General features: G+C 40.6%; 1 protein-coding gene and 1 long non-coding RNA gene across 3 annotated transcripts in view; one reads left to right on the top strand and one right to left on the bottom strand.

Annotated features, from left to right (window-relative positions):
* PLPPR5 (phospholipid phosphatase related 5) overlaps window positions 1–6,709 on the bottom strand; it is a 45,253-nt gene extending 38,544 nt beyond the window's left edge. Inside the window, exon 1 of one of the 2 annotated variants that reach the window (XM_066556149.1) lies at window positions 6,405–6,705. In XM_066556149.1, the coding sequence (XP_066412246.1) occupies window positions 6,405–6,635 (231 nt within the window). In that variant the 5' untranslated portion in view covers window positions 6,636–6,705. Of the gene's footprint in view, window positions 1–6,404 lie in introns of both variants that reach the window. The other variant, XM_066556150.1, reaches the window with a different exon arrangement.
* On the top strand, window positions 6,327–14,018 carry LOC136560368 (uncharacterized). The gene is made up of 3 exons (XR_010784137.1): window positions 6,327–6,612; window positions 12,873–13,038; window positions 13,821–14,018. It is a non-coding gene; the product is annotated as an uncharacterized lncRNA (long non-coding RNA).
* The last annotated feature ends 1,940 nt before the right edge of the window (window positions 14,019–15,958 follow it).

The following is a 15,958-nucleotide window of genomic DNA, read 5'->3' on the forward strand; positions in this document are numbered from 1 at the left end:
GTTCCAGTGTCACACCACCCACAAAGTGAATAATTTCATCCTAACATCTATTCTAAATCCACACCCTTTCACTTTAAACCCTTGTCCTACAACTATGAGCCCTCATAAAAAGTCCCTCTGCAGCTTTCCTGTAGGCCCCCTTTGTGCAGTGGAAGGTGTTCTAAGGCCCTTCCAAAGCCTCCTCTTCTCCAAGCTGAACAACCTCAGCTCTCCCACCCTGTGTTCATAGGAGACATCAGCCCCCTGATCTCCTCTGTGATCCTTCTCTGGACTCCCTCCAGCAGGCCCACGTTATTCTCATGCTGAGGGCCCCAGAGCTGGATGCAGTGCTGCAGTGGGGTCTCACAAAAGTGAAATGGCCCTGTGCTTTAGTTTTTCCCCAATACTATCAAGGTGTCCACAGAAGCCAAAGTGACTTAGTACCAACCATGAAGTAAAAAAATAATCAGCCTACAGTATATTGAAGGAACACTTGAGAAGGTAGTAGCTTTTTCTGACTAAGGTGAGGAATAAAGAAACAGCTCAGGCATGTGACACAGCAAATTCACAGAAAATATTTTCAGGACTTTAATTCTAGATTATGCTTTTCCTCACATTATAACAGACAACTGAGTATTTTGATGTCCCAACTATCACAATCTAGAACCCTTTTTCACGTATGGCACTAAGTTACACACTAGTAGAATAGTTTCAGTGAACTACAGGCTAACTAAAAGCTTCTCTGCCAGAAGCATTTTGAGAACTCCGCCTGATAAAATTTGATCAGTCCCTGATGCCACAGCGCATAGCATCACAGTTGTCAGAAGGAAAGTAGGTACTAGCAGGTTCAGAAAGGAAGACTGAGATGGGAGGTGTCCAGTCACATCACCTAGATCTATGTGCTGGAATCAAGTGGTGCATCTCCCTCAGGTCTCTGCATATTCTTCAACTGCTCTTGAGCTACTCAGACCTGGAGCTATTAAGATAGCAAAGACAGTGAAGAAGAAAGCAGACTTAGGAAAACTGTGCAGATACTTCAAAAGGTAGCTTCTCTTTTTCAATTTTCACAGAATGATCTTGTTTTTCTGAAGTATTGGGGTACAGTAAATTTGATACAAAACAATTATATTGTATCTTTCACTTTACAGTCTTTCTTTTGCCAGGATTCAAAATTTCCTCCTCAAAGGAAAAAGTTACTGACTAAAGCTAAGCTCAAGGCAGAATGTCTCCTTTTTGACATCCATTCCTTGTTTGGTATGTGCCAAATCTAGAGATTCCTCCAGTCCACTTTAAAAAAAAAAAAAGAGAATGCAATACTTCATGTCTAAATGACAAGTATTTTTTCAGTGATGACATTAGAAGTATTATCCTAAAACTAATTAGTCTTTAATTGGTTTGCAGAGAAACAAATCTGCTAGAAACTCACCTAAGCAAATAGAAGTGTATATTTTATGGATATGTACTGTAATAATATATTTAATATATTTGTTACTTGGAAATAAAAACAAACACCATTTGCATAATTGAACTGTTTACATATGTTAATAAAAATATATCAGTATCTCCTCCTGGCTTTTATATGGCAGCCAGCATACATCTTAGGGCTAATACATCACATTTTATACCATCTATTGTTTAAACTGTTTTGACATTTAAAATAATCCATATTAGCATGTGGAATAAAAGAATCCTTGAGTACACTTCACAGTATTTTAAAAAGGTCAAAATTATTAACATCTACCAGAAAGAAACAATGCAGAACTGATCACTCTATAGATTCTGAAAATATGAGACACTAGCCTCATCATTCTAGAAAACATCTCTACTGGAAGCTAAAGGATTAGACTGACGTGGATTTCCCAAGCTACATCTGTCATAACAAGTTTAAAAAAGCAACCAGCCCACTGAGCAAGAACTGGCACATTGGGAAATGGCTTAAATAGCACTGAGCCCTCAACTAGCAGTTCCATGCTTATTACATATTTGAGTAGACTCAAATCAAGAACCTATTTCCTGTCACCTTCACATTTGACTTTAAGATTAAAAAAAAGAAAAAAAGAAAAAAAGTAAACCATGTATTGAGAATTCCTCAGTATACCAGAGATTTCAGGGTATTAGTGCTATGGACACTAAAAAGATAGGAGCACAGAGCCTGTAGTACTCTTCCAAATCTGATTCACAAAGGGGAAAAAGGGAGCCCACAAGGGCACTCCTTCTGGCCAAGTCTCAGAGTCTTCCCTCATAGAATATCATACTTAGGGCTTTTCCACTCTTCTGATTGCAATTTCCACCATTTTTAAAAGATTTTACTGCTTGTGTGCCTAATGCTCCTTATGCAAACACATCTACTCATTCAAGTCACTAGCAGTGTCTAAAAGTATGACCTAGGACATCAACAACTAAAACTTTAACACTTGAAGGGACCATATATTTTATTATATGTTAAGCTGCAGTTGTTTTCAGCACTTTTTTAAAAACAGACTAAAGAAAAGCAACTGCTTGAACCCTCAAAATTCTCCAGTGAAAGAACACAAATTTGATTTGGGAGATAAGAAACAGTGCCTACACCCTCTAGAGATAACCCAGATGATGTGTTATGATCTGTCCTCATTTCATGGAACCTACATAAAAGCTAGGAAACCAGCTGAAAAAAAAAAAAAAAGAGCAGGTCTTCTCATCCTACAGCAAGGTTGCTGGAGGTTGCTGGATTCCTCTACAAGTTTCCTACATTTGCTGCAATACCTGTGAATCCCATGACTGGTTTGGGTCAGAGAGCATGTTAAAGCTCATCTAGTTCCAGCCCACCCACCACAGGCAGGGACACCTTCCATAGGCCAGGCCGCTCAAAGCCCACCCAGCCTGGCCTTGAACCTGCCAGCTGCCACAGATTCTCCAGGCAACTCTGAAGCTGCAGGGGCTTTAAGCAGAGACATCTTAGCAGACAATAAATTTGTTACAGCCAAAGTGACTCCTTTGACTCCTTACTAGATCCTACACAACCTACGAGATATTTAGAATAGAATAGTTCAGCTGGGAGCGACCTACAATAATCATCTAGACCAGCCACCTACCAAGTCACAGCTGACTAAATATTTGGTAAATACATGGTAATTACTTGACCAAAGACTGTAGATACACAAACCCAGTAAGTCCCAAGTACAGGACACAAAACTTCTTTCCTTCAGTCAGTTTCCCTTTCCCAAGAGCACTTGACTCAAAGAGAATTTTTTTAAAAAAGCCATCACAAAAACAAACAAAAAAACCCAAAGAAAATCCTCAACAACAACAAAAAACTAAAATCAAAACAACAAACAAAAACAAACAAAACAAGGAAACAAAAAATAAAAACCAAAAAAAACCCAACACACAAAAACTCCAAACAAAAAAGCCAAAACCCCATCAAAAAGCCAAGCATTCCAGTAGAGCAAGCAATCTCTGCTTCTGCCCTGGGACTGCAGTTCTCAGATCACACTCCTGAGCACCTGTGCCTTGCCAGCCAGCTGCATCTGTCCCTGGATGCCATGGGGGCAGATGGGCTGAGGAGGCAGATTGACTCAGGAATGAAAGCCTGGCAGCAATGCTGCACCAGGGCTGTAGGAATGTATGAGCAGGAAGCAGCATTTTAAAGACTAACCAGAGAGTTTCCGGGATGAACACGGCTCTCACAGCACATCCCTGTCAGATGACACAGGTTGTTATTTAGGTCTCTGCACATGACTGTGGCTGCCCTGCAAGCAGACACTCAGCTCAACCCCATGGCCAGACACTCAGGGCTGCTGCAGCATCTCTGATGTGGCACAGGGGTTTTGGATGACCAGCCACATGACAGCCTCACAGCAGCCACAGACCCACTGCTGATGAGATGTTCTTCAAGACAGATCCTGCTACTGGTACTTTTACTTTTTTAGTTTTCTACTAGCAGGCATAGAGAAAGGAACATCATTAGAAAAACTCTCTTTTTTTACGATTTTTGAGCAACTTCATTCAAGCTTGGTGCAATGGAGCCATTAATTGAGTCACATTAAGATAACTTGAAGCAAGCACTCTATGGCTCCAATTAAACAAGTCCAATCACTTAAGAAAACCTCAGTTGCTATGAACACCAAGGTAAAGATGCTGTTGCTCTACCTCAAAACTCCAGAAAAAGCATTAACCCTACACACCAAAAAAGCAGGAAAAAAACTTTAAAAAAATCATAAATTATATTATTTAATATCCTATGTTCAAGGACAGTACTCATTGTGGGGAAAAAACCATGAAATTGCATTCACAGAAATCTATTTTCTTCCCTAGCCTACATTTGCATGTAGACTTTACAGACCAAAATAGGGCTATGTTACATGATTCATTTTTATATTTCATCTACAGAAACAAAATTACACAGAACATGCATATCCAAAATGTCATAGCAAGAAACAAATGAAATAGAAGAGAACCCAATCTCCGAAACCTACGACAACTGAAAACATACAAGCTGTTTTGGTGAAGAAATCTTACTTTCACCACTCCTTTCAATGAAAGGAACAAGCAAAGGCAATGTACATGTTCTGCACAACTGAGTAAGTGCCATCCTGGGAAAACACTAAGTCCAAGAGGATTGCTCAAGGCAAATCAGAACAAAACTCTATGCAAAACGTGAAAAATCCATCTATTTAGTAAAGTTAACTATTAGACTTCATGCCGTTGTATTAATGAAATTCCCACAAGCTGAATTTTTTGTTTAATAAAATGAAATAAAAATACGTTTTTAAAAAGTGAAACACAGGCATCTACAATGTGGTTTTCCATGCCCTGACATCCCAAAGCATGTCATCTGCCTAAAAGACTGGTGACTGGAAGATGAAACACAGTTAAGTATCATTAAATTCTATTATTAGCTTTTTAGCAGGGCTAATTAGAAGACTGCCAACCCAAAATGTCATGGAGATTGCTCTGACGTAATCATCTAGCACCCAGGAAATGAATGGAAACTACCAATCCATCTTGCTGACACATAACAGGAAAAAGAAATGCTCAACATGAATATCTGACATAATCTTTATCACTTCCTGAGGCAAACAAAAGAAATAGAATTAAAAGCAAAACAAACATCACACACCAACATCAGAGAAAGATCACCAGAAAAAAACCCAGCAAGATTCCCCTTTTTGAATCTCAATAGTATTTAGGAGTTTAAAAGAACAAACAGGTAAAAGTGGTCAAATAACTGATGCTCAAATCAAAAGAATTCAACAAAGCCAAAATGCTACACAACATGTTTTGCCAAATGAAGAGATTTAATTCCTTGGGAGACAAAAAAAAATTAAAAAGAGAACCAAGTCTTAATACTAAGGCTAATACTAACCATAAGGTTTTATATTTGATACCATCTGAGATTTCATGATGCTACAAAAGCAGATATTGTGTCTGGGATTACCATAGCCTTACCCTTATGAGGCTTTTTCTACTCCTATTTTGTTACATTTTCCTGAAACAGAATTATTGCGATAAAAAAATAATTGCCATCTCAAAAGGCCTCTTCTTAATGCATTCTTTTATTATTCTAATGCTTACAGTTGATTAAAATCAACTCTTTACGAGGGCTTTCAGTATGTGTAACTGTGCATGCACCTGGTAAGTCTATATATAATCCATCCCCGATAGTCAAATGCTCCCCTCTAGGTCTTTCCTCCTCAGTATGGTGAGGGATCACTGAATGATGCTAATGCCCTCGTTATCTGACAACACAGAGTACCTTCAACAGCTTGAAAGGAATCTCACTCCTTTTCCAAAAAGCTTTCTCTGAGCTGTTTCCCGAAAAAAGATCCCCATAGAAAATCGATTAAATAAATCACTTTTTAGCCACATCTGTTTAAAACTGATTGATAAAAGATCATGTTCAATTAGAGACACAGGTTACGTTTGCACACACATCAGTAACTGTGACATATGGAGACAACTAAATCAAGTAAAACTGCTCCCTGCTTCTTGCACGTACCACTTGACTTTTAGAAAACAAAACTGACAGAGGGATTTTCTAATTAGTACCGGATGACACATCAGTAAGTGGTTGCTAAAAACCGGGTTTTCCTCAGGTTGCCCATCTATCTGCAAGAGATGCGCGTTTCGAAAAAGAAAAGATAATTTTTTACCAAAAGGAGTCGCAAGGGGCTGGAAATACAGGCACTGGCAGTTACATAAACCGGTGCTAAAAATAAACTTGAGAGGCGCGGTGGGCACGGTGGGGCAGGGGCTGGGGGCGGCAGCGCTGCCCGCCGGGGCCCGGGGCCGGGCCGCAGTCCCGGCAGCGCGGAGGGTCCCCGCCCGCCGGGCCCGGCCCGCAGCCGCCCGCCGGCGGCACTGCTCCGGCCGGGACCCGCGGCCCGCCCCGGCCCGGTCCAGCCCAACAAGTCAGCGGAGTGCGGGCACGGGCGGCCCCTGCTTACCACCAGCACGGGCACGCCTGCGGTCAGCGAGTAGAGGAGCACCGGCGGCACGGCGCTGCGGTCCTCCGGGCCCGGGTAGGGCTTGCGGTACGCGCCCTCGTAGCAGAAGAAGCCCTGCACGTTGACGGTGAAGGTGTCCGTGTACTCGAAGTAATAAGCCAGCATCACGGTCCCTGCCATGATCACCATCTGGAAGTAAAGCATGCTGGTGAGCGGAGAGGGCACTCGCATGTACGTGGGCTCCGGCGGCCGCGGCAGCCCCTCTCCCCGGCGGCGCGCTCCGCCCGCTCCCCGGCGGCATCCACCGCGGGCGGGGGCGGCTCAGCGGCGCCCGGGAGCGCGGTCAGCCCGGCGGGAGCGCGGCCCGGGCAGAGCAGGACAGCGGGGCAGGGCAGCGGGGGCCTAGCCCGCCGCTCCGGCAGCGGCTCCAGCGCGGGCACCGGCTCGTGCGGCGGGCGGGCGGAGCGTGGCGGCGGCAGGGGTGGCCCGGCCCCGCCCCGCCCCGCCCCGCGAGCCACGGCCGCGCCGGACCGGGCGGGGAAGGGAATTGCTCGAGCCCCGGACGGCTCCCACGGCACAGCCGGGATTAATAAAGGAAACCTCTGCTCTTTCTCCCCCGCCTCCTGCGGGGATGGGGCCATCGTGGTCCCTCTCTGCGCCGACACGCGCACACACCTGTACGACGGGCGTGCACAGGGCCCGGCAGCTCCTGCAGGTGCACGCCCTCCTGGCCCGGCCCGGCCCGGCCCGGCCCGGCCCGGCCCCTCACGGAGCCGGCGGGAAGCGGCCCCGGCACTGCCAACAGCCACAGCTCGAACGGGCCCGGGCACGCACACTGATCGCCACTATTGGCCGGAGTGGGAAAGATCTCAACATGGAATCACAGAAGCAGAGCATCAGTTAGGTTGGAAAGGACTTCTAAGGTCATTGAATCCAACCTATGGTCTAACACCACCAGGTCAACTAGACCATGGCACTAACTCCCACATCCAGCCTTTCCTTAAACACCTCCATGTATTCTTGTGTGATCCTGTGATTTAACAAGAAAATCATTCTTCATTTTTGCTCTATGGCTTGCCAGGCAGTTTTACGGCAGCAGTTTTGGAGATACATTGTAGTTACATGTTAACAAAAGAGTCCATAATAAAGTTTAAAATTAGATCCTTAACATACCCCCAACCCAATAAGTTTAGTGTATTTAATTATATTAAAAAACTTGTTAACACATAGCATTTATCCTGAGCATATCTGCTTGTTTGGGTGATCAGATATGTGAAATACGTTTGACTTATACAATCAGCTTGTGCTCTGGCTCATTTCTGGTCACAGTAGAAGTTCCCTACAGTCCCACAACTACCCACCCTGAGCCCCCAGTCCTTCCAAAACTGGGAATTGAAGTAGTCTTTTGTATATGGATAGCTATGAAAACAATTAACACTTAAAGGTTTTATTTAACAGCTATAAAGAAAATTGGTAGCTGGCCTTGAATCTATCCTCACTCAAGTAACATCCTAGAGTAAGAGAAGAGTCTGCACCAGTGCTGAGAGAAGGCATACGCATAGGAACACAAAGAGTTCTATTTAAAAATACATATACAGCGATACACATAAGAATTGACAGCTGTGCCCAAGGCTTGTACAGAATCACGCATGTGTGGGCTCTAGTCTGGATCCCCAGAGCCAGCAGATAAAACAGCTACTTAAAGGTACACACCCCACCCCAAATGTTACAGGGGTGAAAACCACTCTTAATGGACACTTCAGCCATAGAGTCCACTTATCTTACTTAGTAAAGGTGGTAAAAAATAACAAATGAGATTAGATCATCCTGGTTTATAATGAGTAATCATCCTTCTAGTGCTGTACTTTGGCTTTAACTGTTCATTTTCCTCTCTTTCTTGAGAATTTTTTCAATATTCAGTGATGTTAGTCTCCGTGCATTTATTTTTAATCAGCCCTTGAAGAACACACTCGTCACGTCTGGATTCCACATCCAGTCTATTTTTATGTGCTTTTAACACACTCTCCAGAAGAAACTAAATCACGTAATACGCACTGCACTCACCAGACTTAGCTGGATAGCTCCCTACCTTTGTGAAAAATCTGTAGTGAGACATGAGACATCTTGTGGTGAATTCTGCCTAGCACAAATTCTATTTTCCCCATTTCTTTAGCACAGTCTAATACACATTACCATACACATAGAAATCGTAATCCCAGAAATTGCATAAAGACATCCTCATTGTTAGGATGTATGGCCTGATCCAAAGACAAAAGTCAACAGCTGGACTGCAATGAGAACAAGACTCAGCTCTTCAGTTCTGTTTGAGTGCATGTCCCATAGAAATGCTGGTGGCATATATCTTTCAAATATTTCCATGGAGGAAAATCAATCTTTTTCCAGAAACCAGCTGATAAAATAGTCCTGCATTTTGCTATCACAAACCAACTTCTGTCTATAAATGTACCAATGTACCACAGTTAGCTGATCCAGTATAAGCAGAGATAGCTTTTTATTACAATGAACAGAATGTTTATTGTCTGCACAGTTGAACATGCAAGCATATATTAAATCAAACATATAGAAGCATAAAAACACAGTCCCCAGTGACTAATGCAACCAACTACATATATTCTGCAACCACAGTGATATGCACGACAGAAGAATGGCAGAGAAAAGCCCAGAACGCACAACTTATGTTTCAGAAGGCTATTCATACATTAAATTGTCAGCTGAAACTCAGGTAACTGACAGACTTGTTTGGAAATTAACTTCCTTGGTAATAGTGCCACTGATTTCAGAGCAAGAGTTCCCCTGATGTTCCTCATAGGTTTATCTTGTTCTTTTCATTTGCTACCTAATTTTAAGTGAATTTTCAGCTCAGGAGACACAATGTAGAGCAGAGCAGACCAAGAGAACCCTTAGACATGCTAGTTTGCAATATTTTGAAATCATGACCTTTATTACAAAGAGGTGTTTCCAATTCCAAACCAAATACACTAACCTTTCATGTGTTTACAATCACCACTGCTTATTGTATTTTCTAGTTATAAAACATTGCTCTGGCAAATAGTATTAAAGAAACAGAGCCAATGCAACAAAGCCTTCTCAATTGGAAGGAAAATAAGAATTGATATCAATCATCCCACTATTTTTATCTTTCCAGTTTACCTCTTTCATGCTTTATCAGAGTGTCAGCCGCTTGAAGCCTCATGACTTTCACTGTTAGATCTCCACACTGCACACTGAAGCACTAACCCAGCCCTTTCTGAGAGGAATATTGCATCTGTGTTGATGGCACAGCAGTAGGGAAAAGACAGAATAAACAAAAAAAATCTCTACAGATATTTTTAAGAGACAACTAAAAGTACATTTTAATTGATACAGTAAATTGTTTAATGATATGCTGTGATCGAAGTCCTAAAACCCAGGACATTTACTGCTTAAATTTATGCTTGTAGGACCATGATAATGCAAGATAAAAAAATTTCCTAGCAGCTGGATCAGCATCATCCCAGAATCAGAAATGGGGGCTCACCCAGAACACTTCCAGTATGATTCAAACAAGTTAGGCACCAAATTTAAGTTTTTCCTATGGTCTTAGCATACAGTTTACAGAGACAACTCCATTAGGTGACTAAGCTTTACTACATTAGGGCAGTGTGAATCATCTTCTGAAAATGTCATTCATTACATCCTAAGAAATACCAGCCTCTTATGATACCACTTGTAAGAGTAATGACACCAGCTTTGATGACTAGCTTAGACTAGCACCCTTCTTTTAAGGAGCTGTAGTGAGATGTCATCAATTCTACTCTTAACTTTTACTGACACATAGATAAACTAGCTCCAAAATAGGAATTATACTTTCCAAGACTCAAATGGGAGAAAATGGTCAAATTAGTAGCAGCATAAGCATTACTATTGTATTTATATTGCAGTATTATGTAGAGTATTTTTCATAGAAGGCAACATTTTGCCCAGTAAGCTTGGGTACCTCATATGATGCAGTGCAAGTAATATGAGAGAGTGAGCAGATGGAGATGAAACAAATGAGGAGGAGGACAAGGCAGCAATGAAATGATTGAGTTTGATATAATGAGCAGCAGTCACGGCACATTAGTTGCCTAGTCAGTATTTACATCAGTAATATAATTAATCTTCTAAAAACTGCTTTCTGTGTTCAAATTAAGAAGTATAGTTCTTCATAGGTTATAACAGAATCTTGGGATACCAGTGGGACACCATGTACCTAAGGCCTGTACATTCTCAGAATTAAAGCCTGTGTTAGCATATCTACCACTATTTATCATAGAAAAAAACTACAGACACAATTTTGTCAGTGTGAAATGAAATAAATCACTGGTACTTGAAAGCTCAAATAATAGTTGTTTAATCTTTCCTAAGATAAATTTAGGAAAAAGCCTACCACTCAGAAAATTACTACCACAGCTACAAATTTATTTTCATTGATAGACACATTTTTGGTAACTGCAATGCTATACAAACTGACTGTAAACTTGGCAATCTTTGGCATAATTGGCTCAATAAAAATCATATGACTAGCCTCAGAATATGTAAATAAGCTACCTCATCTCATTCACCCAGAATTCTTGTAATTTCTTGTAATGAAAAAAGCCACCTCCAGAGGTAATTAATGATCCCTTGAAAGATCGCCATAGCAGATTACTGCACAGTATTTGACATAGCACTAGCCTATTCATGGTGCAGTATTCAAGTGGGGGAAAAAGAAAAATCACACAGACCTACCCTGTGTAGGACACTGTATGTATTAGTACAGCTGGTTTTGTACATAAACTAAAATTAGTTCAGACATTTGAACAATGCCTGAAGGTTCTGCAGACCAGTTCAAAAACTCTCTTTACATATTACTGAATTAATTTCACTCATTTGAATATGACAGTTTTCTGCACTGTAGTTTGCCTTCTTCTTTGTAGATTTTTATTATAAATAGTCAGACTAATTAAGATAATTTATTGACTAAGGATTCTGTACTGCTATTAAAGGGATACACTCAAAGTAAATGTTTGCCCACTCCTCAAGACTCTATGTTGTCAGTATAAAGCTCTCATCAAGCTGAAAATCCAGAAGTGTGAAGGAAGGAAATGGTGATCTCATCAAGACCTTTTTGGGGTATCTTATGCTCTCACCCCCAGTTTAACTGCCTATAGAAAATGGACCCTAGAAGTCCCCAGTGTTTTTACAGATACTATAGAGACATTGCTCAAGGGTCTATGAACAACAGCTCAAGTTAGCAGAGAAATGGAGATGAACTTCTGTTTTAACTGAAGGAGACCTTGTTCATTTGCAGGAAAACTTGTGCAATGAATCAGTGCTTGTCTACTCACAGGCTGGCTGTTTTAGTGGCCAGCGTTGCTGGTCTATACCTGGATGAACCCACCCTCTCATTTTTAAGTTCCACACTTTAACAGAATTATGACTAATTTTTAGATTTGCATTCATGCTGTCATTATCTTTTGCTAATTCCAGGACCAGAGAATAAAATATTTTGCGATACTAAGGAGGGGAGCTGTAAAACCACCCAAAAGTGTGTACAGAAATTAGACTGTCACTTTAGCATGAGACTCTGCATGGAACTGTGAGGTTTTCCTTTCATATCTGATGATTCTCCAGTGGCAGTTACAGAGTAAAACTTGCAGAGTTCCCTCTTTCCTTACCCCAGGTTGCCCCTAGCAGTTGTATCCTGGACAGGGAAGGTATACAAGTCTTCACCTTCAAGCACAAAGCTGGACGTAAGATTAAATTAACCCACTTATTGGCTTTCTTTCAGAAGGGAAGGACAAATGGACTAATATAATAAATTATGCACCAAAGTCACAGAATGCTTTCCAGCTCTGGCTGTAGTTTAATGTATGCAGCTCATGCTGGCAGGAGTTCCACATTTCCTCTGTAACTGTTTCTGCTGGATACGCTCACACACATTTGTGCCGTAGAAGAACTTATGCTCTTACAAATTATACCAGACATTTCTCATTAGCATTACACCTGAAATCCCATTCCTGAGTTGGACATTATCCGTTACTTCATAAAATTACAATCAAAAGCATAGAAAGAACAAGTTCAGGATATATAGGCAGCAGTTCAATGGAGAAAAGCAAAAAAACCCCAAGCCCACGGAATTTACCAAACAGAATTACAAACAGTATCCATTGCTACCAGGTAATTGTTGAAGAAAACTAGATATAGTGCTAATTATTTTCTTAGATTACTTTGAAAAATTTAAATATTAAAAATTCTTAAGTCCAGTTCATCATACTCATCAGACCTGCTCTTTGAACCTTCATGTATCCCTCCACATTCATGATCCTTGGAGATACAAGAAATGTGTATCATGCATTTCATTTGACACCAAGCCATTCACAAGACATTAATGCTACATTCATGTTTTCACACATGTCCCTCTGAAAAATGCCCTTTCTTTTGTAGCTTGTTCATGAGGATGCAGCAAAGCCAGAAAACTCAAGAAAGCGGAAAACCCGAGTGACAAAAGTCAGCTACAAAGACACAAAGCATTTGTAAGCCTGGGATTCTGCCATGAACGACACCATCACCAGGCCACTGAGGATACACCTCACAGGAATTTCCTGCACTGGTTTGTTTCCTAAAGTCACACTTTTCCTACTCCCTGCAGGGCAGACACCTCTGCACTTTAAGAAACTCCCACCTTCTGCAGATATCCCCTCTACACTATCCTTTTGGCTCAAGGCTAAGCTCAGAGCAGGACTAAAAAGACAAGCATTTTTAAGGCATAGGCATGCTTACACTGAAAGTTGTGTGTTTCTCCAAATGACTGGATTCCTAAAAACAATTCCTGCAGGAAGCATTCGTTTCCATCAATCATTATTCAGATACTTTCCTCCTATCATGGTGTTTCTGTCTTTGGAGATATATTCAAAACTTCATTTAAAAGGCTCTGAGGAACCTTACCAAAAAGTGAGGTCAGCCCTGCTCTGAACCTAAAATTTTCTCTGGTTCTGGGAATTACATTTGATTTACTCCAACCCAGCAATTTGCTGTCTTTAATCTTAATTGTTACAATCTGTTCTAATGGTGATTCACAGAAATTATTTCAATTCACTTGATTATTGTAATTCATATCTAAGAATAAAATCATATTTCCTCTAAATTGCTTAATTGATACAAATTTGAAGCTGCCCATCCACTTACGTAAAGTGGTAGCAAGAAAGATATCTCTTAATTTTCCACTTTCTAAAGAGACAGTACTCTGTGTGTATATATCTATATATTTATATGTATGTATGTGCTCCAGTAAGGTGCTACATAATACCTGTTACAGAAATGGTTCTTAAAAAAATAATCTAAGAGATTATGCCTTTGTCCTAATTATAATTTCTCAACATAATTACCTTCCAGGCAAAAACTGTACTGTCAAGCTGTCAAGCATTAGCAAAAGACTCATGAAGGCAGCAAGGAAGTAACTAAAGCATCTAAAAGTCACTTCTGAGAGAAGGCAACAGCCTTTGCAGCTTTCAGAAGTGAAGCCTGAACTGAAAGTAACAGTTGGAAAACTAAAGAGACGTAATAATAATAATAAAATAATAAGTTAAACCAGCTTTTGAAGATTCTTTGTGGTAACTTGGCACTGTGAATTATTAATAGCCAAAGCTTTCAGGCCCTGCTAAATTAACTCACATAAGATTGCTCTCCTCATTTAAAAATATTCTGTTTAACAAATTGTTAGGCTAAAGGATAAGAAAATTATTAGATTAGAATATGTCTACCACTGATATAACAGGGAACACTGTCAAATTATTATGTAACAAAATATATGCTTGCTTGGTTAATACACAACTCTTTACTTTTATCACTGCTGCTGAAAATCCTTCCTCATTCAGTGTCTTATTCTTCCAGCTGGCCAGCTTAACTACAGACAACTGACTGGACTAAAAGAAAGAAGTGGCAAGTGATATGTGGGAAAAATTATTAGAATAAGAAAGGTGGAGAGCAAGGGATTTGTGCAAGGGTACATTTGTAAAGTTGGCAAGAACAACAGAAGCTGAAATTACAGGTTTCTTGTGGGAAAATGCAATAAGTGGGGAATTCTGGAGGCTCCTGCCAGAGCAAAAGGATTAAAAGGTAGCAGCTCAACAGCTCATGCAGGCAGCTGATGACCAATGTGGCAGCAGGACAGTGTGAGGAGGGTTTGAGTCTGCACAGGCCTGGCAGGTGATAGAGGGGGAAGAAGGCTGAATCACTGGAACAGAACCAAGGAACAAGAAATGTCTTCAGGATTTATTTGGGGCAAAGATTAAACAGTATCTACCAGAACTAAAATTCATATATCATTTCTGTTGACTGCCTAATGACTTCTTTTATGCCCTTAAAGCATCATGCAGTTTTTACACTTTTCATAGTGCCAGAAACATATAAGGCTCATTTCCTTTGAAATGAGGAAGTGACTGCTATGTGGTAAAGCTGTAAATGTGGTACAACTAGCTCTGAAAGAGAAAAGCATTAAAATATTATTAGTGTTTGGTCTTTCTCCCCCCTTCTATAGGAATTCTGCTGATTTAGAGAAATTAAAATCAGTAGAATACCTGAGAACAGAACATAAGGTCTGCAGAAACTTATTTTCCCTAAACTGGCACAAAAATTAACCTTTGGGAAATTGAGTGGACAGTTGCTAAAAAGATACAACTACCTTAGGACACATAATTTTTATGGCTTTAAAATTTTCTTCATATAGCAATGCCAATACCTAACATGCTGAATGCTGCTTCTACAGTGACTAGACAGCAGCCAAATTGGATTTAAGCAAATTATTTAGCTTATTAGGCATCCTAATGTCCAGTATTTAACTCCATTAGAGCAATTAAACTTTCAGCTAGCAAAAACAAGAAAAGAAAAACAAACCCATAGAAATTAGAAAAATGTCAGATTTTTCCTAGCTGACCTTGACATTAATTACTCAGCCCAAGTCAACAGTAAGCTTAGGGAAAGCCAGGTATGTTGTATTATATACAACTTTAAACAATGCATATCATCCAGGCAGGTTTTAATCATGCGCTCTCCAATTTATATCTCAATTTACCATAACATTGCAACTAGCAGCTGCAGAAATAAGGATAATGTAAATAGGGATGTAGAGCAGATTTTATCATATAATCTACCCCAAAGATAGAAAAAATCTTGGATAGAGATCTTCTCATTGCTGTTGAGACACAGCAATTTGATTCTGCACCAGTAACTGAATCTCACTAGTTTCATGCAATGAATAGATACTTCTACACGATCTTTTCATTTCAGTTTTCAAGAAAAATACTAGCAGCACGGATGTTTTAAAGCACTGTGGAGTAATAAAGCTTTTAAACTAATTGGGGTAGTTATGCTCTACAAGTTCTTAGAAAAGACTTCCACTGTTTATCCCACTATCCCTAAGCATACTAAAAATAGCCCCCAGAGAGAGGAAAGTTCAACTACATGTTCATGTCCTACAGGTTCACAAATCACTGTGCCCTCCCTTCTAGGCGAGCCAGCAGGAAAGGTGAACC

Source organism: Molothrus aeneus, chromosome 9 (genome assembly GCF_037042795.1).
Source record: "Molothrus aeneus isolate 106 chromosome 9, BPBGC_Maene_1.0, whole genome shotgun sequence".
Classification (NCBI taxonomy): Eukaryota; Metazoa; Chordata; class Aves; order Passeriformes; family Icteridae; genus Molothrus; species Molothrus aeneus.